The sequence below is a fragment of the Peromyscus maniculatus genome, chromosome 2 (assembly GCF_049852395.1).
Source record: "Peromyscus maniculatus bairdii isolate BWxNUB_F1_BW_parent chromosome 2, HU_Pman_BW_mat_3.1, whole genome shotgun sequence".
NCBI lineage: Eukaryota > Metazoa > Chordata > Mammalia > Rodentia > Cricetidae > Peromyscus > Peromyscus maniculatus.
Genome location: NC_134853.1, coordinates 120,947,881 through 120,971,926, shown reverse-complemented (window position 1 = coordinate 120,971,926; position 24,046 = coordinate 120,947,881). Strand labels below are relative to the sequence as shown.

Sequence of the window (24,046 nt, the reverse complement as noted above, 5' to 3'; positions counted from 1 at the left end):
TACCTGGACAGGGTCTTGTTTAGAATGGACAGAACGTTCATGACAGAAAAGAGAACTTCTGACATCACGGAGTAGAGAAAAAGAACCTAGGAGCTGATGGCACAGAATTCAAAATCTCGAAGTTTTATAATAATAGAGGAAATAATACATTGGGTTTCAATTAGTTATCAAATTCAGTTGGATGAAACCTTAGGAGACCTTGAGCCCAAGTTCTTCAGTGCACAAAAGAGAAACTTATGAGCCAGGGAAGGTAAGCTTTTTGCCTAAGGTCACTGGCTAGTGAGTGACAGAGAAAGGTTAGAACCCAGGCCTCTTCTCTTCAAGTGTTTGTTTCCCAAAGTGTGTGAGTCAGTGGCACCCCAAGCCCTAGGAGCACGTTAGAAATGCGGAGCCATCTACTATCCAACTTAACACACGCTTGCTGACTTGCTACCACACACTGCACACTAGGTACTGTGTGAGGTGTGGAGACAGTCACAGGTAATGTCAGGAACAAGACGCTCACAGCTTAGCAGACAAGCTTCCAGAAAATGTCTGCCTAGAAGGCGAGGATTTTTCCCTTTTTGGATGTGTCCAGCACACAAAGGCGATCTTCACAAGTGTCATCTGGACGGGAGCTTTCCACACCCTGTTCACAGAGGTTGCTGAGTGACAAGGGTGGCTTGTGACACAGGAGGCTGGCTTCTCAACCTTCTGTACTCTTGGCCTGTCCCCCTGGGATTGGAAATCCTCCTTGTCTAATCTCCCCACATTCCCGCCATCTGTCCTTGCTCTGAGGAATGCAAAGGTCTAAGATGGTTTTGATGAGGACACCGTGCTTTGCCGGCTTCACTGGAATGGTGTCCCTCTGTGGTCTGGCCCAGCTGCTGAGTGACTTTCTGGTCTCCTCTCTACAGGACATCACATCTCCAAACTGCCTGAGTAGCTGTGTTGAAAGATCTCCTTGAGTTTATCTTGAGTTGAAAGTTATATTATCACTTCCTGGGGTGGGCCAGCACCCAGCTTTACTTTTTCACTATGCCTGAGACTTGGAAACAGATAAAAGGAGAGTGAAAAAAAACAAAACAGTAAAAGCTACTTCTTTTTTTTTTTTTTTTTTTTCCATTGAAAGGGTTTTCAGCCAAAAGCTGATGAGAGAAAAGGAAATAAAGGTCTCAAGGTCTCTGGCTGAGGGTCACAGCAGGGAAGGCAGTCCACAGGAGGGCTCTGCCTGTAAAGAAGGTCTAGCCTCTTTGTTCAGACAGTAGTGGTGACAATGATAATGTTAGCTAGCATTATTCAGCTCCTAACATGTGCCAGGCAAACTCTTACCTCTGACATATGAAGCATTTTATTAGTTAAACTAATCTTCAACATCTTGGTGACATAGATCCTGTGCTGGTTGGTTTTATGTCAACTTGACCCAACCCTGGGGCATTTGGGAAGAGGAAACCTTGGGGAAAAATGCTTCTGTGAGATTTGCCTATGGGCAAATCTTTTGGGCATTTTCTTGTTAATGATTTATGTGCGGGCTAGCCCCCTGTGGGCAGTGCCACTCCTGAGTAGGTGGTCCTAAGCTGTATAAGAAAGAAGGCTGAACAAACCATGAGAAGCAGGCCAGTGAACAACACTCCTCCATGATCTCTGCTTCAGTTCCTGCCCCCAGGTTCTGCCCTGAATTCCAGCCCCAGTTCCCATCAGTGACGGAGTGTGACCTGTGATTTGTAAGCTAAACAAACCCTTTCTTTCCCAAGTTGCTTTTGCTCATGGTGTTTTATCACAGCAACAGTAACCCTAAGTATGATGGATACTTTTCAAATAACACAGCCTTTAAACAGAAAGAACTGAGGAAGACCCCAGAGAATGAAAGAAAAAGAAATACATATACCTTCAACTCAGAGAATGCCAAGTGTATGGTAAATGCCATAGGGTCGCTCATGTGTTAGGTGAGAGGGTACATAGAACACACAAAAGCTGAACTTTGTTAGACACAGAGTCCTGTGGTGTTTTCTAACTTGCCCTGGCCTCTTTTCCAACATTCTTTATAATCCTGTGAAATGGCCATCCCTGGGGAAGGCAGGATGGGTCTTGAATGCCCCCAAAGCCTGATCTCCAGACAACTGGCATGACTTGACCTGTTGGAAACTCTCTTTAACAGTCCCACTCACAAGCTTGTCTTCACTTGACTAGTCATGTAGTTTCAACAGTGGCAAAGTTCTGGTCCCATGATACTGGTGAAGAAAGAAATGATTACATTTGCCTGTAGCAATTCCAGCTGGGAGAAATAAGAGTGGGGCCACAAAGCTCAAAGGCATCTAAGCAAAGAGATGTCCACTGGCCTCTGAATCCTCTGACACAGGGATAAAGGGTATTTACGTGAGAGGAGCTGTGTGTATGCCCAAGAAAGCAAGGCCCTGTGTCTTCCTTCTGGCACTCTATGAGGCACACCACCAGCATACCATGAAGCCGAGGCACAAGTGTCAGCTGCGGGAGTGCTGAAGGAAGGCCAACACACTCACAGAGGCCCTTGGCAAACAGTAGCAGATTCCTGCTCTAAGGACCCCTCTGGCTAATCACCGAGGGAGCATGCTCACAGTGCACTGGCTTCTGTGGTTGTATTGTCAGGTAATGAAGGCTCTGTATACTTAGTCCAGGAAATTCTCTGGACAAATCACAAGGACACCACACTGCAATTTCACAAGGGAGGCAAGCTGATATCCAGAACAGCCATATTACATCATTTGAATTATTTAAGTTTTTTTTAAAAAAAGACCAACAAATGCTTGGCCAGCTACTCTGACTGAGAAAATGATACAAGCTACTAAAATCAAGAATGAAATGAAAGATGCCATTACTAATGTCACAGAAATGAAAAGAACAACATGGGAATAATACCGCAGACAACTATATGCCAACAACCTGGGAAATCTAAACAGAATGGACAAACTTCATGGAAGACACAGGCTATCCAAACTGACGAGGAAGAAAAAAACTTAAGTCTATCCATAACAAGTAAAGAAGTTGAACTAGTAATTTTAAAACTTTTCAAGTAGATTTCATGGTGAATTATATCAACATCTGCATGAATGAACAGAATTCCCTCATAGGGTTCCTAAACAAGGAAATGCTTCCCAAATTATTTGAAGACTTTTGTATTCAGATATATTTTGTATACTTCTATTAGAACTACAAAAAGATAATACAAGAAGTCTAGAGATTAATGCCCTTTATAAACACAGAAAACAAAGCTCTCAATAAAATGCCAGCAAACCAAACAAAAGAGGTAGATGAGATGGCTCAGCAGGTAAAGGTATTTGATCCCCAGAACCCACATGGTGGAAGGAGGAGACCGACTCCTGCAAATTGTCCTCTGACTTCCATATGTGCATGCCTCAAACTATATATTTTTAAGATTTATTTATTATTATAGATGGTTCTGAGCCATCTCTCAGCCCCCCCAATATATATAACTTAAAGCATTCAAATATTTTAAAAGAATGTAAGTAACATACATAAGGGATCTTTATATTGTAACCAAGTAGAATAAATTCTATGAATAACTGTTTGATCAATCAATGTAATACCCTACACTGAGGACTAACAAAATCCCATAATCATCTCAATGGACACAGAGACATTATTTAGCAAAGCCCAATATCTTCACATAATGAAAACCACAAGTGAAGAAAGGAATAAAGAGGTGACTTTTTCTCAACCTGATACAGGGCATCTATGAAATACCCATAGCTGCCATCAAATTCAATGGTGAAATACTGAAAGTGTTCCCCTTTAGATGAGGGAAAAGGATAGGATCTGCCCTTTTACCACGTCTACTCAACATTGTGTGGTCAAGTCCAGCTAGGGCCAATGGGTGGGAAATAGAAATAAAAGGTGTCCATGATGAGGAGGAAGAAGCTCAAGAACCTGACATTGCAGATAACATCGTCTTATGGATGGAGAGTCATAGGGAATATACAAACACACACACATACATACACACACACACACACACACACACAGATACACACATACAGAATACACACATATACAAATGTACACAGAGACACATATACATACACTCACAGATACATACATAGGGCTATGGAACAAGCTCATGTCTATATCTCACAAAGTCTACAGGACATAGGATCTGTTTATAGAAATGAACTGTATCTTTATAGAGTAGAATGAATAATCTGAAATGAAACCAAAGCCATAGAATTAATATAAAATAACTAAATATATAGAAGTATATATATTATTTCTAAAAAGGGAGCTGGAATTGTAGAACAAAATCTATATAACTATATAGGGAAATTAAATAAATGGAATGATATACTCATGTTCACAGAACAGAAGATGTAATATTGTTTAGATAGGAATACTCCCCAAAACAAAAGACTGGTCAATGTATTTTTCAAAACCCCACATGATTTTTCATCACTATTAAGAAGACTAATTTTAAGATACACTTGGAAATGTAAGTGACCCAGAACACAGGGCAAGCTTCGAACAAAGAACAACATTGAAGATGTGATGGCCAATTGTTATTTGTCACGTTGTCAAGGTATGGTTCCTAACTACTCAGTCAGATCCTAGACTAGCTGTGCTCTGACAGTACTTACTGACTGACTATGGAGGTTGTCCTTGGTATTTGGATGGGCCTGACCCAGTTAGCTTTAGGGCCTGTAAGAACAAAATTGAGGCTTCCCACCTGACAATTACAGCCAGAGGAGTAGCCCCATGGCTTGAGCTCACCTTAGCAACTTACTTCACAGATTTTGAACTTGACCCACATATTCACGTAGCCAATTTCCTGCAATATCTATCTATCTATCTATCTATCTATCTATCTATCTATCTATCTATCTGCTAATCAATCATCTACCTATATATATATTCTACTGTTTCTGTTATCTAATGAAACACTGATCAGTACAGAAAACTCACTTCCTGACTTTAAAACTCACTACAAATCCCATGAAACTGTAGTAAAGCAGATTCCATGAAACTGACACCGGCAAGAAGCATAGATCAATGGAGAAGAATTCCAGAAATAGGCACATATATTTATGGTCAATAGGTTTTAAGAGCACAATACAAAGAGTAAAGAATTATATTTTCAAGAAGAAAATGGTACTTGGAAAGGATATGGAGAATGACTCTATACTCACAATGGCATACCCTAGACAAGAATCAACTCAAAACAAACTAAAATCCAAACATAAAATCTAAAACTATAAACTAACACTATGAGAAGGAAAGATAGAAGAAAAATGTTGTGAGCTTGTGTTAGGCAATGCTTTCTCAAAAGTATAAATAACCAAACCTGAGGATGGATTATACTTTGTCAACCGAAAAAAAAAAAAAAAGTGCTTTAAAGAACACTACCAAGAAAATGTAAGGATAATGCAGAGAATGACAGGAACATGTGACGTCATATATCTGAGAAGGATACATATGTAAACCATATAGAGAACCCTGGTAAGCAAAGAATTGTAGCTAGAGTTTTCCTGCCTTGGCCACAGTCAGGACTAATCTTTGTCACCCGCCAGTCCCACAGCCACTCAGACCCAACCAAGTAAACACAGAGACTTATATTGCTTACAAACTGCATGGCCATGGCAGGCTTCTTACTAACTGTTCTTATAGCTTAAATTAATCCATTTCCATAAATCTATACCTTGCTATGTGGCTCGTGGCTTACTAGCATCTTCACATGCTGCTTGTCCTGGCTGCAGCTGGCAGTGACTCCTTCTGCCTTCCTGTTCTTTTATTTCTCCTCCCTGTTAGTCCCGCCTATACTTCCTGCCTAGCCACGGGCCAATCAGTGTTTTATTTATTGACTAATCAGAGCAACACATTTGCCACACAGAACATCCCACAGCAAAAAATGAAAAGAAAAAATTCTCAAATGATTCACAGAGAATTTTAAAAGGTATTTCCCAAAGATACATACATATCCAGTAAGTACATAAAAGATACTCAATATCATTAACACCTAGAAAAATGAAAATTAAAGCACTGTAAAGGACCAGGGTGGCTGAGGAAGATCGTAGATAGATAGACAATTGATAGATGGACAGATAGATGATACATGGATAGACAGATAAAACTTTTAGTATAGAAGCAAGTGTCAGAGCACACGTGGGGAAATTTAAATCCTTTTACCTTGTTGTTGTTGTTTATTTGTTAATATAAAATTGTGCAGCTCCTTTAGAAAACACCTTTGCCATTCTGCAAAAGTTTAAACACATAATCTTCATATGTTCCAAGAATTACTCTCTCATGTACAAACCCAAGAAGCTGAAAACACGCACTCCCACCCCCCAAAAAACCCTTGTACATGGCATTATGCTGAATAGGCAAAACTCAGAAGCAACCCTAGTGTCCAACAGATAAGAAATAAACAAAATGTGATTTTACTTCATAGTGGAATACCACTTACCCACAAAAACAATGAAGCAATGGATGCTATAATGTGGTTCAACTCCTAACTATTATATTAAAGTCAAATAAGCCTAACACAAAAGCACAGTATTGTGCTGTAGTAACAAGGGCTGCACAACTCTGACTATACCAACACTAAGCTGTACACTTTAAAATGATCAACAAGATGGTTATGCAGAAAGAGAGGAAGTGGGGAGAGAAAGTAAGAACCCACCCCGTGCTCACATTAAAAAACAAATACGAGGGGCTGGAGAGATGGCTCAGAGGTTAAGAGCACTGACTGCTGCTCTTCCAGAGGTCCTGAGTTCAATTCCCAGCAACGACATGATGGCTCACAACCATCTGAAATGAGATCTGGTACCCTCTTTTGGCCTGCAGTCATACATGCTGTATACATAATAAATAAATAAATCTTAAAAAAAAACAAATATGAAATGAATTTAATAAAAATTAAAGAGTCCACATGGGTCCTTCTGTGCCTTGAGACTCAGCACTCCAGGCCAGCACAGTATGAACAGAACCTTAAATGTTGCTCATGAGATCAGTGTGGTTCTGGCTGGAAGTTGACAGTGATGGGCAGTCTGTGGGTATTGGGCTTCTGTCAGGGCCAGAGATGCTGCCTTATATATGGGAAGGACAGCAGTGACAGAAGCATTTCAGTAGGAGAAAAGAGAAATCAGTCACCTGGCCACTAGTTTCCTCTCAGTGTGGCTGTAAGATTTTTTTGTACAACAGATTGATGGGGATGTCTTCTGTATGCTGTGAATGTGTTGCTCTGATTGATTGATAAATAAAATGCTGATTGGCCAGTAGCCAGAATAAGCAGAGAGGAGAATTCTGGGAAGTGGAAGGCTGAGTCAGGAGATGCTGTCAGTTGCTGCTGTCATGAGAAGCAAAATGTAAAGTACTGGTAAGCCACAAGCCAGATGGCAACTTATAGATTAATAGAAATGAGTTAATTTAAGATATAAAAACTAGATAGTAAGAAGCCTGCCACAACCATACAGTTTATAAATAATATAAGTCTCTGTGTGTTTACTTGGGTCTGAGTGGCTGCGGGCCCCGGTGGGACTGGAGAAAACTCCAACTACAATAGACAGCATTCTGAATATTACCTAGGATCCATAACCTTTTTTTTTCCTCATTATCCAATAATTACTTGTAAAGGTTCTCATATTTTGGAGAAATATACTTGGCCAGTGTATCCTGGGCAAGATTTTGCACTCTTAAGAATTATCTGTTGAACTGTGTCCTCTCTACAAATTAGAATAAGGATGCTCTATCCCCCAGAAACACAGAGTGCAATCTTAGCCCTAGCATAGTACTACTAATGCTTTTTACAAAAGGAGATCATTTGGAGAACATTTTGGGGAGAATACCACAGAGCATCAAGCCCAAACTGAAGTAATGCGTCCATGAGCCAATGAATGTCATCAAGTTCTGGTAAGCCCCAGGAGAATATAGAAATCCTCCCTTGCAATGCTTAGGATGAGCCAACTGTACAGATGCCTTGCTATTAGAATTCTAGCTCCCAGAGCTGTATGATACATGTCTTAGCTATGCAGTTTACATCACTTGGAGATAGATGACATATGTCATTCATTGTTATTTAGCATGCACACCTAAAATGTTTATTACAAATATGCTATGTGAAGCTGTCAGCAGCTCAAGCATTTTTTTATTTTCTGTGTGTCTTGATTCCATTGGAAATCATGTCAAGCGACTGACTTACACTATCTAGATTTAAGTAAATACACTCTTAGATGCACATTGACAAAGTTGTCTAATGACACTTTTGCCCAGATACATCTCCACTGATGAGTGGCATGTGACCACACTCTTCAGTTTATAATGCTGAGGCAATGGGTGCATTAAAGACTAATGTGCATGATGGGATTATAAAATCAATAGCATATTCTATAATGATGATTATCAGATATGATCCCATATGTGTGCTTGAACATGGTACACAAAATTCTCTGAAGTTAAGTCCATTTGGACAATGGAGGAAAAATAATTTTATAGCCTTAACATATAAAATTATATACATTATATGTGTGTCTAGCCTGTGAGCAGAATACTCAGTTGTACAAAATAATGTTAAAATTATAAATTTTCATAGTCTGGGCTTTCAATTATAGAACACCAATTTTACACACATGTTTTTTATTTGGAGTATGAAGGTGAGTTTGTCAATGTGGGTAGGTGGAACATTGTCACTTGGCAGTGTTGCTTGTTTGATTTAGACCTTTTACATCCTTAGACAGTATGAGGCTCCACTGTGCTCATGTTCCAGGGCTTGTACTGCCAGGGGTGGTCTAGAGTCTAGCAAACAAACACAGCAGCACTAAAGCCCGAGGTTATAAACAGACACGATCTAAAACCCTCAAACTCACTCTTACTCTCAGCCAAACAACCATCCCGAAGCTGTTTTGTGAAAACTGGAATTGGTTGGTCCCTCAGAAAGAGGGACAGGAGCCGTCCTGGGCTGAAGTCTCAGAGCCTGGCTTTGAAACCTGGTTTCTGCCTCCTGTATCTCATTCATCTGATGTTCTGGATATTAGGACAGTGTCTTGGATGCTACTTTTATTTTATTTTCAGTGACTCTGACTGTGCTACTTACAAGTAAACTTGTAAACTGCATGCCACTTCTATTTTGGGGCAAAAGCAGATCTCAAAGAAGGCCATTCATGTTATCCTTAATGCTGTGATGTCCCTACAACTCTTGTGTTGCTTATTTCTGACCTGCTTCTGGGTTTGCCTGCTCACTGGGGGCACTGAGGGCACAGATGGGAACTACCATCCTATCTGGGAGTTGATCTTAGGAACTCTTACAGACAGAGTAAGCACTAGTAGTCAAGAAAGGAGGCAATGCCATGGGTTGTTAAGGGAAAGAAACACGGGCTGGTAGATGGCTCAGTGGGGAATAGCGCTTGCTGGACAAGCATGAGGGCTGGTGTTCAAGTCTTCTGAAGTCACACAAAATGCCAAGTATGGTTGTGGGTGGCTGGAACCCCAGGACTGCGGGCAGGGGGAAAGGAGACAGGATAACTGTTGGGACTGGCTGGTCAGCAGCCTAACTTTGGGTTCAGTGAGAGATCCTATCTCAGGGGACTAAAGCAGAGGCTGACGGAGCAGGAGGACACATTCTTCGGGCGTCAGCACACGCACTTGCACACACTAAGTAAAGAAAACACAAGTATCACAATGACAACGAGGAGTGCCAAAATGGTAGAAATTGAGCGGGGAAAGGCCCTGGGAAGTTTCCAACTTGGGTTGAAGATTTTTAGGTGAATCAACACGGTTGACCTAAGCAAACACGGCAGCTCTACACGGTGTGTTGTTGCTGCCTAAACTCAGCAGACAGCAAACGTGAAACACCAATGTCTAATGACAACAGATCCCCTCAGCTGTGGTTAGGTATCATTAATGAACTTCAGTCTCCTCTGCAAGTATATCAACTCACAAAGCTTCAAGATTATCTCTATACAATTACATCACCAGAAAGATGGCCATCAAGAAAAAGCCAACACATACAGAAAGGAGAACGTGTTAGTATTTAAAAACCATTGGGACTGCAGAGAACTACCTTTCTCATGCAAAATCAGCAGACAGAAAGTCAATAGCCCTGGGCTGAACCGTAAAGGAAAGTTAGTGAACCGCAAAAGCGGCCTGTGACCGGATTACCAGCCACATTAGAAACACAGATTAATATGAACGAATAAGGGACCTGTGTGGGAAGTGGTTTTAAGGCATGTAACAAAAGTTTTAATCTTTGTTTAAATAAGACTTCAAAAGAATTCCATAAACAATGGAATAGTTGAGACAACTGGAAAAAAAAAAAGAAGTTAGCTTTAAGAGATGCTAGGCTGAGTGGCTGAGTGGGCAAACTTCCGAGTGTCCTGAGATCAAGCAATAGTTGAGATCGCAGTCGGTAGAAGGCAATTAGCACTCGGTGATTTTAAAGACTCTTTCACAGTTGCCTTTAACTGGCTGATGAAACAGCAGAGCAGTGTGGCTGAAGGCCAATGTTTATTTTTACCCAGTACCTATTTTATTAATGGGATTGCGGGCCATGGGCCTCCAGGTACACACCAATGCACTAAAATACCCCACTCTGTAATTAAGTGGCCCAGAGGGGATTAGAGCAGGCTAAGTGGCTGCTACTTTTCACCCTGGTGTGGTCCAAGCCAGGCCTGCTGAGGCCCTCATGGCAGACCTGGTGAATTCCACCTCATAAGACTACAGAATGCGGAGGGGTGGTGTGGGGGACTGCAAAGCCATGTTTGAATAAATGGGTCTTTCTCTCCAAATAAAAATATACATAAAGAGAAAAAAAAAATACCTCCTCAAGTAGATGTTTCTAGAGTGAAAGATGAGGATCTCTCAGCCAGAATAATAAACGCATCAACAATAGCATCATTTAAAGAAATGGAATCCTTAAACCCCATTATCAAGGGACTTGGAAGGAATCTAACTTCCAGGGGACTCTCATTCCAAGACAGGGCTCACCCTCCTCTTTGTGAGTTACAGCTTCAGCTGCTGAGTTCTTTGAAAGGAATAAAAAATAAAGTGATCAGCTAATGTTGCCCTGTGCAATAATTCAAAGCATCAAAAATGCTTGCAGAATGTAAAACAGACCCTGTTAGCAGGAGGCAAGTTCCTAAGCCAGCACTCTATCATTTTTTTTTTTTTGTTTGTTTGATTTGACCAAATCTGCTGTTGCCGCTAACTGTTAGATTCATTTAAAAATAGTAAATGTAGGAAGAGGTTTGCTTTGATCAGTCAGATTCCTGATTGCCAGGCTAGAGATTACTGCCAGGGCTGGTCTCCTGTGGGGCTTCACATCAGAGAGAAAGCAAAGGCAAAGGCATCTGGAAACACAGTGTTCTGGCCCCAGCACAGGACAACATTGCCGCTGCCCAGAAACCTACCAGAGAAATGCTTAGGAACGACAGAGCATAGAGATGTGGAGTACTTACGAGGATCCTGGACTTGCAGTAGGAGCAGGTCCTGAAAAATGAGAACAACAAAGGAAACAGTCTGGGTAACTGGAGGGTGGGGGAGAGTGTCCACCAATGACAGTGCAAGTTCCCACCCTTACTGATTTTTCTTGCATTCACTCTTTTGCCTTTTGTTTTTCCCAGTCCCCTGTATGAATCAAAGCATATCAGTGAGAACGTGCCCACCTCCCACAGCACAGGGGCTGAAAAACGCTCAGACAAACGCAAAGCACTATTAACAGAGTATCTCCTGCCCCTCTAGGAGGCTTAGTGACTGAATGTGGGCAGGCATTCATTCACATTCCCCACACCTAGGGGTGGGGGTCCCCATGCTGAGAGCTACAGGGGCACAAGGGTTTGGAGTGGGGGAAGTGAGGTCAGAGAGAAGCACTCTCCTCTATTCCTCCTATGCTCTTTTGGAACTGGGTCACCCTGACCATGGGAATTCCCTACTGGGCTGTGGATTACTTATTTATAAATTAAATACTCTGGCTGTGGGGCTCAATAAGTGCTCTTATGGACTCTGGTTGTCCTGACACAATGGACTGATGGCCAAACCCATTGAAGGCTGCTTACCAAACTTGACAAACAGGACTCCAGTAGTAGAAACCACTTTCTTGCCATTTGATGCCACACACTGGAAGTAACCAGTGTCAGTGGTGTCAAGGTTTCTAATCCGCAGCCGAGAGCCATAGTTAGTTGCCCGAAAGGAAATTCTACGAGGTTCCTGGACCACAGGTGCATCATTCTTGAACCAGCGGATAGTGGGAGGTGGATTCCCAGACACTTTGCAGTGCAGTTCAGCAGTCTGCCCCAGGGACGTCGTGATGTTATTCATTGGTTCATCAAGGGTTAAGTAAGAATCTGTGGACAAGAGAAGAGAGGCAGTGAGAGGGATACATAGCTGAAGAAGACCCCTAACCAAACCCAGGGTATTACAGTGTGTCCCTAGCATCACAGTGAGATAGATCAGTATATGGAAATAGACAAGGAAAGAGGTAGCAATACTTACTAAGATCCCATGGCTACTAATACACCCCACTAATACACACCCCTGATGCCGGGACAGAAGAGTGTTGACTGGTCAGAGTAAGACCAAAGTATTCACATGAATTGCACTCATGGGTAGCCATGCTCTTTGGAAAGATACCTTTTTGAACTTCAGATTATAAACAGATTATAAAATTAATACATGTTTCTTGTTGCAAATAATAATACAGCAAAGAAGAGGAGGAGATGGAGACAAAGGAGCAGTAAAATTGCAGTTTACTAGAATCTTTCACCCCTAAATGATACCATTCTCAACTTCTGACAAACAGCCTTCCCGTTTGTCCATCTTGGATAAGAAAGAATCAAAACACAGGAAAAAGCAAGAGCAACCCAATTATTTCCACACCACACAAGATCAGGAAGTGTACCCCAAAGCTTCCCAATGGCAGCATGAGGTTCATGGAGAACAACAGATCACTACCAGAAAAAGGGGCAGTGGACACTTTCATAATATCATTCATGTGAGCCAGAACAAGTTGGGTTGTGTCATCCATTCATCCATCCATCCATCCATCCATCCATCCATCCATCCATCCATCCATCCATCCATCCATCTGCCTACCCACCCATCCACCCATCCACCTACCCATCCATCCATCTTTCATCTGTCACCTACCTATCTAACCTGTCTATCACATATCAATTCAGAGTGTCATTTTAACTGAGATGTAATTTGCTTTTGTGTCACGTACTCAACTCAAAGGTCCCACAAGTATTGACAAATGCATGCACCTGTGGAACCAGTGTCCTATCCAGGTAGATCAGTGCCTCCGAAACTGCTCCCGAATCCTTTGTAGTTGGTCCCAGCTCCCAAACCTTGCCTCCCACCCCTCCCCCAGGCAACCACTGTTCTGATTTCTATCAGCATAGAAGCAATTTTGCTGATGCCAGACTTTTATATAAGTAGAATTATCATGTGATTTCATTTGCATCTGGCTTCTTTTGAGATTTGCTACATTAAAAATTTTAATGAAATCAGTTTTAAGTTTGCTCTTCAATAGTGTTTAGAAAACAATAAATGTTAGTTGTGAAATTCAGTTAAATAAGTAAGTTATTTTTAAAAATTAAGTTCAATATCTGAAGACAGCTATTTGTCTATATGAAATTTTCTTCAGTTTCACTTTTCCCTAGGTAGGTTATCCCCTGACCGACATCCTCTCTGCTGTCTGTCCTTCCTTAGTCCTTGTAGAATTCTGTGCTCTGAATAGAAACAGTCACTACCATCTTCATCAGAGCAACTATGATTACCCACAAGAGATCCTAAGGTCGGGGTCAAAGAAAAAGGGAGTGGAGAGAATCCTTAGGCCCTCACCCGAGATTCCAGCTGCCTCTCCACATACCTTGGTTGTGCCTTGATGCCTGTGCCTCTAGCTGAATTTGTAAATTTAAATTACTACATGTGGTCAGTAGCTACTATATTGGACACCACAGAATACAGTAAATTTGTTGATTTTAATGGAATTTTATTGGGAAATAACTTTTTGTTTCTTGAGATATTTAACTGGATAATTTAATTACCCAAAAGCCTATAAAAGAGACTCATAAAAAGAAATGATTATTTCTTTTTCAGTTTGCCCAGGAAGATTGGAGTAGGGTGTGCTGTTAGTCTCTGCAGCCTCACAGGACCACGTTGTCCAAGTGAATGACATTCATCACATTTGTAGTAGGACAAAGTTCACCATTCGCTGTTACTCTAATCAGACTTTTCATCTCAAGCTGGTAGTACTCTGTCCAACAGTGATTGTGCTAAAGCTTTGGTTTTAACATGCATATTCTGATCTCTATCTTGGAGCATGTTTCTGTACCCTGTTTATGAGCTATGTATCTATCGATCCATCCATACCTGTGCCCGAGTATAGACAAATATGTTCCTAAGATGTTTGATACATGCCCAGGAGGTAGGAAGGACTAATTAACAGCTTTGTGGAGCACCATAGCTTAACAACCTCAGTGGATTATTATATACTCTTTATAGACAGAAACTTGGAAAAGCAATCATACCATGTCCTTATAAGCCTAGCAACTAATACTCTATTAGGTTCTGGAATCTGATTGGCTGGGTTTGAATATTCAGGTGTTCTGCCTGCTCCCATGCTTATCTGTATAACCTAGGGCAAGCTACTTAAGCTTTTTGTACCTTGTTATAACTAACTAAAAAACAGTAAATAGGTGCCACCTGGCAAAGCTGTTAGAAGAAGATTAAAATGAAATTGAGTGATACATGTGCAGTACTTAAGTCAGGGTTTGCTGAAACCCAAGAACTGAAATGTTATTTAATAGTGCTATTGCGGGTTTTATGATAGTGACTTTTGTGAGAGGCTTTCTAGGTTACACAGAACTTTCCTTCCTCTACCTCCTCCATCACTGTAACATCTGGGTAGGTGGGAAAGGCACGTTAATCACAGTGCCCCATTGAAGAAGAGGGAATTCTGAACCAGATGTTAGCTCACTAGCCCTTGTTCACACAGATGGCTTCCCAACATATCAGCAGTCATGGCCTTCAAGCCTCAGGCTCAGCAAACACTGCCTGAAGTCCAATGGCAGCAGTCACAGATTGAAGTCTGTATGTCGAGAATTTTTGGCTGTGTTCACCCTCCCCGGATCTACTCAAGGAAGGAACATGGTCTCTCCCTTACTAGGGAGAAATCTAGGGTCACAGAGGTCAAATGACTTGCCTAAGGCCTGTGGCCATACTGGGTCTAAGTCATAGTCCCCTAGCCCCCACCCTTAGCCCCTCCACTCCATCAGCTGCCTGGAGAGCAGAGCCCACTGAGGCTGGACACACACATTCCTGGTTGGCCAAGCCCTTCCTCAGCTCCAGGAGAACTGTCTGGGAAAGGGTCCAGGCTGAGCCTGGAGTTTCAATTTTCCTGGGAGGCCAAGCCTATGCCTGACTGCTCTGCATGCTATCTAGTCACAGGTATATCTCCAGCAGATCACCTCCCTCTGAAAGCACCAAAGGGCCACAGGACATCTTGAGGTCAGTATTTCTCCAGAGACACAAAAAGGACCCCAATGCATCTCAATGCTCACTGACCAGAGCCTTGCTCAAAGGATAAGACACAGTTTGGTTTGTGACTAGGTAGCGACTCACCTGAGGCACAAAGCAGGCAAACACTCGGCAGCTGAGTTCAGCCAAGGATGGAAGTATCAGGATGGCATTTCAACTAAGTAACACAAAAGCATTCTGACAGTCATAAGATGATAAGGCATGTCTGCGCTCCTCTATCTTTCTCATGTTTACTTGTGTGTGTGTGTGTGTGTGTGTGTGTGTGTGTGTAAGAAAATGGAGCCTGCCTCAGCATGTGGGCTCCATGCGTCAAACTCTGGGTCACCTGTTTTGACAGCAAGTGCCTCTACTCACTCAGACATCTCACCAGTCCTCTGTCTTCTTTCTGAGCCAGCCCCTGCCTGGGGTCTACTCTCTTCCTGGAATGCTCTGTGGCTTCATGTGTCATGCTAGGGGACCTAAGTCTGGGCTATGCATGCAAAGCTTGAGGGACCACTGCAGGCTCTTCCTCTGCAAGTGGCTGGAAAAGAAGTTGATCAGCTCATAGGATCAAGGGCTGGTTCTTCCACTAAGAGCCACGAGGATTAAGGTGTCACTGGAATACCACTCTCAGGGATTTTATTTTCTTCTCTTTTATCTGGGCCCTTGGGGTGTCGTCTGCTTGGGACAGTGTATGTTCCTGTAGGACAGACACACAGCCACTGCTGAACTTGAATAGCAGACAACACCACCATTTGGCTCCTACACCTGTCCCTGGCTTCTTGCACTTTGGTGGCTGGAGTCTGTGTCCCTGACAGTGCATGTACGGGCAATGGGACATGTCTCACTCTTTCCCCTTCTTCCCAAGACTGCCAATGCTGAGATGGGCAGGGGAGTAGAAGGTGGGTATAACTGGCCTTGAGAAAGAAGAAAATTCCAGTTCCACTGACTCCACTTCTGTGTGAGCAAACCTGGGTGATGACGATGATGATGATGCGTCTCTAATGGCGAACACCTACCTAGCACTTGCTGTCCTGACAGGGGTGGTAATGAGCATCCTACTCATGAGACACGCAAGGCACAGAGAGGTAAGAGGGCTGTTCAGGACCACAAGACAATAAACAGAAATTGATATTTAAAACAAATGAAGCTCTAGGGCAGAATTTCTCACACACAGGAGTTAGGGGGTGGTATGGGAGTGACAGGTAGACTTGGTCATAGAATGAATTTATGTATAAAAGAAAAATGAAATCAAAACAATAAATACAGAATCCCAAGCCTCTTGTTATCTGTTAAATACTGTTCAGAATATTAAGGACTCCAAGGAGTTTTTTTTTTTTTGTTTTTTTTTTTTTTTTTTTTTTTTGTAATTTGTTGAAAACTAAAAGAACCCGGTAATTAATGTAAATATTTTAATGAAAAAGAAGTATATTCTAGAGATACACACAATGGTGAAAAGTGCCATTATTATATCTTGCTGCTAATGCATTATTTAAGATTATTATTTAAGAACAGGGCTGCCTCTTATTTTAGCAAATACTGCCATTTACTCTATTGAGATGCACTGTATGGGGTATGGACTGTCTGGCTTCACGTAAGTCAGAACATTCTCCTTTGACATTACACCAAAATCAGGCAACAGGTACTTTCTCTAGTTCCAGTGTGAATAACGAAACCATGGCAATGAACTTTCCTAACCTGTTACATGAAAAAGGATTGATTGGTCTCCTACATTCAATGGATCTTCAACCCATACATGGTTTTTTAAGAGTGTCCACATAGAAAACACTGATTCGCTGAGCTAGATACATCTTCCACACATGGCCACACCGACATCTCCCCTTTAAAGACGGGCTACATACTCTCCCTGTGTAACCCTAGCTAGCCTAGAACTCACTATGTATACCAGGCTAGCCTTGAAGTCACCGAGATCTACCTGTCTTTGTCACTGCCTCCTAAGGGCTGGGATTAAAGGCCTGACAACCACATCTGGCTCACTGGATACATTTTAAATACCATCCTCATTTCTGTCACTTCCCATGAGAGAGGATCAAGTGCAAGGTGTTGGCTCAATGTTTTCAAACTTCTACTTTCTGTTTGCAACTTCACATTTTACTACTGGCAACTGAAACTGGTCTCCCATTTCCTTAAGTAGCAAGCTCATTTACTCCAATCCTGAGAACACTCAAGTGGCTAACCAGTTCTCTGGCTCCTTCCAGAAGTGGTGAGCTCAGCCTGGAGCGCAAGTGGTTTCTGGGAGACCGGCTGTCCAGTACCAGAACCTTGGTGCTCAGGAGGCATGATTTACACAGACATCCCATTTTGTCACATGGAACATGAAAGGTTTGGACTCCAGAGTCAAGATTTATTGAAGCATCCCTGCTGCCTTGTGGAAACCATTCTTGAATGTTATTAGCTTTTCCCTAACTCTACAGAAGGCAGCAGCACTGTCTGCTACTACTGTCTTACCACTTGCTAAAGCTGCGGCTCTGCGTTTTCAGCTATGGTAAACTGAGGTTCGAGGATGGAAAGACACAGGTCATAACTAATAACGGCTAAGATTGGGACTCGGGCGCAGTGTCTCATCACACTTCCTGGCTGCCCTTTCTTGCCTGTACACCCTCGTCTTCTGGGAAGGTCTCTTGGCAGGTTCTCAGGACACTGGTTTAGCCTTGAGCTCCCTAAGACAGGGAGCAGGGAGGGGCTGCAAGAACATGCATGACCTATGACATCAGGTAGCTGAATGCAGAGGTCATAAAAAAGCTGGCAACAGTAAAAGGTTTCCGAGCATGTAACGACCAAAAGTTAATTCAAAATCAAACATGAAACGGATCTGAGGTATTTCTGGCAGCTCTTGTCAGGCCGCATTGTGTAACCTCTCTGCACCTTGTTTCTGGGCACACAGCATGTGCACTCTGCACTGGGCGTGCTAGCACACCACATCACGCCAGGGAGCGCCACCTGAAAACCGTGGCTCAATCCAAAACTGTCAGTGCGCGGACTGTAGAGCTTTCAGTCTACGTGCAAAGTATTCTGCTCTTATTGAAACAAATGGTTTAATTACGTAAAACAAAGACTTTTAATATTTTCTTAGTGTCATTCCTCAGCATGCAAGGACCAATTTAGCATGTCTTTGGGCTGTTTTATGTTCAAATGCTGTTCTGAAAACTTGCTGTGATGTAGGTGTCCCATTGATGACTGAGTTGCCTACAGTCACCTGCTCTCTTCACTGTGAGCAGCTGTGAGTCTTTACTAATTGTTGTCCTCTGCACAAAGACACTGGTAAGGACCAAGAGCTGCACTAGTCTGAGGGGATAGAGATACATATTTAGAAGGCCATTTGATACTATGTCCATTTAGCAAAATAATGAATAGTAGGCTCACTCCTAGTGCCCATGAGCTCTCTAGCTAAAGGTTCTGAGCCAGAGTTAAAGTAACAGGCATGTGTTTTTTCCTGTGGAATGTGTCTCAAATACAAGCAAAAAGTGATTGGTTGTCTCCATATTGCTCATGCTACTGCTGGTGCACACATGAATATATCTTGGATATTATTGTCCTTTTCGAGGTTCACAGTCAGGTAAAAGTATTGAAGACTCATCTCCCCAGCATCCTACACAGTGCCTTCCAGTAATATGAGAGCCAGCCCGCAGGGAAGAAGCTAGGTCAATACCCAGCGTGATTTCCTCAAGTCCTATCACTGAAGTGTGTGGCATCGTCAGTAATTAATAGCATCTTACCATCAAGTTCTGGTGGGTACCCAAGAGCAATGGCATTAGTCGGGGCTGTTTGGAGGGGGGTTGTCTTTGAAATCACCTCTAACCAACAACTCAAGGGAAGGTATCTCACACTCAGCACTGGGCTCTGTGCTTGGGAACGTGTGGCTTCTGGGATGAGCATTATCCCCTGTGTAAAGAAATTCCAATCTAAAGCTACTGTGTGTGTATGTATCCATATTTATATACGAAGTTTAACTCTCTCCAAACCTGCTTTTCTTTCCTACCCTCTCATCTCTCTGTACCAAACGTCCTCCTGCAAAGTTTGGGGGCAGAAAGTTATTAAGAGCCAAAGTTCTGAGAGGGATGGAATGAAACAGTATCTTCTAGACACGACAGGACCATTGTACTTATGAACTCACAATTTCTGTGGCTGCCTCCATAAGACCTGCACAAGACCAACCCAGTCAACATTCCAGCATGCAGTAGGAAATGGCTTATGGGTCCCTACTGCTGGCTGAGGAGCTATGACAGCTGATGGCTACTGAGGGAGGGAGAGTCAGTTTTCTTTATGAGTGTGGTCTCTCCTAGGTTGACCAAGCACCAGTGGATGGCCTCATACCCATTCATATGCAGGCAAAACTAGTACTCAGAGGGTTACCTAAAAAGGGAAGGAAGGAAGGAAAGCTGGAGGGAAAGAGGAAGGCAGGAAAGAGGAAGGAAGAAAGGAAAGAAAGAAAGAAAAGTAAGAAAGGAAGGAAGGGAAGAAGGAAGAAAAGAAGAAAGGAAGGGACATGAAGTTTGAAGGGCTGTGTCAGGGTGGGGATTCCAGAGGAGGTGGAGGGAGAAACAGGGAGGGGTGAATATGATGACTATACATTGTGTGTATGTATGACATCCTCAAAGAATAAAAGTATTATATTAAAATAAATATTATCTGTCTTAGTAACTGTTCTATTGCTGTGAAGAGACACCATAAAAGTGTCTCATAAAAGAAAAGGCAACTCATAAAAAAAAGAATTTAATTGTGGGCTTGCTTACAGTTTCAAAGGGTTAGCCTATTATCATCATTGCAGGGGTATGGTGGCACTCAGGACACTGAAACAGTCACTGAGAGCTATATCCCGATCTGCTGAGAGTCAGAGAAAGAGACAGACTGGAGGGAGCAGGAACCCTAGCATGAGATTTTGAAATCTCAATGTCCACCCCCAGCAACACACTTCTTTCAACAAGGCCACACCTTCTCTAATAAGGCCACACTCCCTAATCCTTCTAATCCTTCAAATGGTTCCACTTCCTGGTGACTAGGCACTCAAATATAAGAGCCTATGGTGGCCATTGTCATTCAAATCACCACACTATTCATAAAAAATGTTGTTTGAGTCCTTGACTTGAGTTTTGTTTAAAAAAAAAACTTTAAAAAAATTGTTCAGTGAGTTTTGGTATGGGACCATGACAAAATTTCCAGTACTTTCTAAAATGGCACTAAACAGAATTCTGCCATTTTGTACTATATATTTAATTAAAGCAGCATTATTAGCACTGTCAATCATTGCATCAAAATCTCAATCAACTGTGAACTGTTGAAGATACTCTACATCCTGCAGCATCAAATATCTAGCCAAGATTGAATTCTTTTTCTGAATCTTGCTAATTAGCAAATGTATTTACACAATTGTCTTAAAATAAATTTCTTTACAGTTTATTATCAGTCAATGTCTAACTTGTACCCATATTCTACCTACTAATATACATAGGGTCATACCAAACTTTCTTGGGTAAAAAGGACTGTGGGTAGGGAAAGTTCAAGAGGCCCAGCTCTACACCAGCAGCTGAAAAGTCGTGGGACAATCCATCCCAAACGACTGTTGTATCTAGGCAAAAGTTTGGGGTTGGGGTTTTTTTTATGACTCTTTTTTTTTGTTTGTTTGTTTGTTTTTTTGATAATGTAGGAAAGAACGTGCCAATATCTTTTTAGTGCCACTGGTTCCCATTACCTGTAGAAAGTGACAACCTTTTAGTTTTTTTTTTAAACATCTATAAGGCATCACTCACTGATTGGAGCATTATACACATGGAGTTATTTAAACTTGAAATAGTTCTAAGAGCCAGACACAATAATTACCCTTAGTTTAGACATAAAGAAGCTAAGGGACAGAAAGGCTAAGTAATTGCTCAAAGTCACACAGCCAGATAGTGGCAAAGCCACTCTGGACACCGGCAACCATTGGAGGCCCCATTTCCAGCCAACTCAGACAATCTTTCCCCATTCTGTCCATGACTATTACCAGGAATCAGTGTTCTTGTACCTGTTGAGACCATCCAGGCCAGGAATCCCCACTGGCCCTGCGAAAAAATGAGCCAACAGTAGCTTCTTCCTCTGCGACTGGATGGAGGACTTGAGCGGGCAGCCAAGGCCCTTTCCCTGGGACTTAATCAACCTAAAAAGTGAGGTGCCAGAAAAAGGAGGGGCTTTATGGGCTCCCTGGGAGTCGAGGCTCCACTTCCTTCCTTCCCGTTCTGTCCTCCTCCTGGCCCTGCCCGTGTGCCTGAGAATTTCACAGGTATTTAATAAACGTGGGTTGATTAAGTAAATGGAAGGCTCCAGGGACTTTCAGGCAAACTAGCTCTGGAGACACTCCATTTATTACCAACTGCTTGACAAGACGTCACATCCACAGGTCCACAAATCCCTCCCAGCATTTATGGCTTCATTTTCAAGTGCCCGCCCGCCTCTCCACAGGGAGGCAAGGCCAAGAGTTACTACGCTCACATTCTGACAGGTGAGAGAGACTGAGATATGAAATGTTTCCCGGCTCTTTGCCATGGCAACGCAGCCATGGCTTGGGCGCAGGTCACCATCAGGACCAGCCTCAGCGTAAGAAGAGGTCCCAGCCAAAGACTCTTCTGTAGAGGAGGGAGGGAGGGGTTGCCAGCATGAAATAGAATGCTCAGCTAGACACAGAGGGCGGCTGCCAAACACGGTTAGGTCAGTGCACCAGCTGAGCTTATGCGCTCTGTTCACACTCTCAACCTGCAGCCGCTCTCCTCACACTCCACCATAGATGCTCCTGACTCACTCTCTCAGAAAACAGTTTTTATCTTAACAAACCCAATGCAAAGTGCAAGAGTTGGAGCCACAAGCTGCATTTAATAAATGTCAGACAGACAGAGCTGAGAACTTCCGAATACCTATGGCCAGTTACCTGGGAAATGGAACACAGGTCTGGGCAGGCCGAGCAGGAAGTGCCAAAGAGAAAGGCAGGAGGAAAGACAGGCACACTGGGGTTGGGGGAAGGCACTATTCACAAAGAACTGTTGAAACAAGGCCCTGGAGGCGGAGAACTTGGTTCCATACCCAAGTACCACCTCTTCCTTCCTGTCACTCACTCTCAGCCTCTACTTGTTCAGCTGTAAAATGGGCCAATGACTATTCACCAGAGAACTGTGAGGGTTGAGTGAAATAAACATTAAAAACATTTTTTTAAAAAAAACATGGCAGGTGTGTTCTACCCCCAGAGATTATAATTGAATTGACCCGAGGTACAGTCTCAAAAGGAGCAAAATGGTCCTATACAATTCTCTTTAGTAGGTTAAAATAGGAAGGAGTACACAGTAAAAACAGTCACTATTTTCCGGCCAGAGATTCCAGCCTTGCTGTCTGCTAAGCCTTGAAATTACTTGATTCCACAACAATCTCTAGAAGAATTTTCCACTATGATCTCTATAGTTCAAATGAGAAAAAAAAAAAAATTCCAGAGCTAAGGTAAACACGGTGTCTCAGGTCCCACAACAGAGTGAAAGCAGGTTCCCAGCAGGACTTTGGCCTGGACTCTCTGTGTGAGATGTCTCCACCAAGGTACAGAGTGGGTAAGATGCAGCTGAGCATCTCTGGCTGAGCAAAGCTGCTGGTGGCCAGAGGACAGACCACTGAAGACAGATGGGGATGCTCTGCCTGGCCACTCACATTTGCTTGGGACCACAAGTATGATGGATCAAAGGCTGCTGGGGCTGAGGATCTTGGAGTGTCTCTTGGAGTGGAAGTGTGTCTGTCCACTGGACCAAAGTCAACACATGGTCAATGAGGCAGGGAGGGAACACACATCAGAAAACAGAAAAACACACAACGTTTTTAAAACATATGCCCAGACCCTATATATCTCGGTGGTGGGAGAGATGGTTCTTATGCCTCCTTCTGAGCCCAGCAAATTCAGACAACTCAAAGGGGCATAAGAAAGTATGGCTACCTAGAGAACTGCTTTCACGAGTGGGTTATTTTCACAAGTAGGACAGCTGTATGGAAACGGACTCTTCAGCACTCAGGAAATTACTTTTTCCTCTTGCTTATTGTAGTGAAGGTCCGTGCAGAATTGCAATAGAACGTTTTGTGTCTAGTTAGGATCCATTGAGGCATGAGGAGGAGGGGCCGTGGGGCTCATGCTTATTTCTTCAGGCTCTTCAGGCATGCAACTGTGCTTTATCTTCAGCCCGGCCCTGTGATGTGTGGGGGTTCCTGTCCTGCTTTAGACACAATTCCCAGGGTTCAGAAGTTTTTCCGGGTGGCAGTGATGGGAACGCCCTCCTATCAGGATCCTCATGTCTGTGTTGTCAACTTCCCCCACCCCACCTCTGCTTTATACTCTCTTGCCGCCAGGAACTCCATCCCCTGTTAACTAGTCCAAGGGTCTCCCGAGGAAGCCTTCCCACACCAGACTGTAGCCTTCGTCTTCAGTGTTTACTTCCTCCCCACTACCCACTAAAATTCACACGTTGAAATCCTATCTCAGTGTGATGGCATCGGGGGTAAGGCCTTAGGGGTGGTCAGGTCACATGAGTACAGCCCTCATGGATGAGATTTGTAT

At 42.9% G+C, this 24,046-nt stretch overlaps 1 protein-coding gene across 1 annotated transcript in view; it reads right to left on the bottom strand.

Moving 5' to 3' along the window:
- Nucleotides 1-24,046, bottom strand: part of Ror1 (receptor tyrosine kinase like orphan receptor 1) — a 371,662-nt gene that overhangs the window by 102,276 nt on the left and 245,340 nt on the right. Inside the window, exons 3-4 of the mRNA XM_006974046.4 lie at nucleotides 12,009-12,296; nucleotides 11,412-11,442 (exon numbers count right to left, since the gene is read on the bottom strand). Of these exons, the coding sequence (XP_006974108.1) occupies nucleotides 11,412-11,442; nucleotides 12,009-12,296 (319 nt within the window). The remainder of the gene's footprint in view (nucleotides 1-11,411; nucleotides 11,443-12,008; nucleotides 12,297-24,046) is intronic.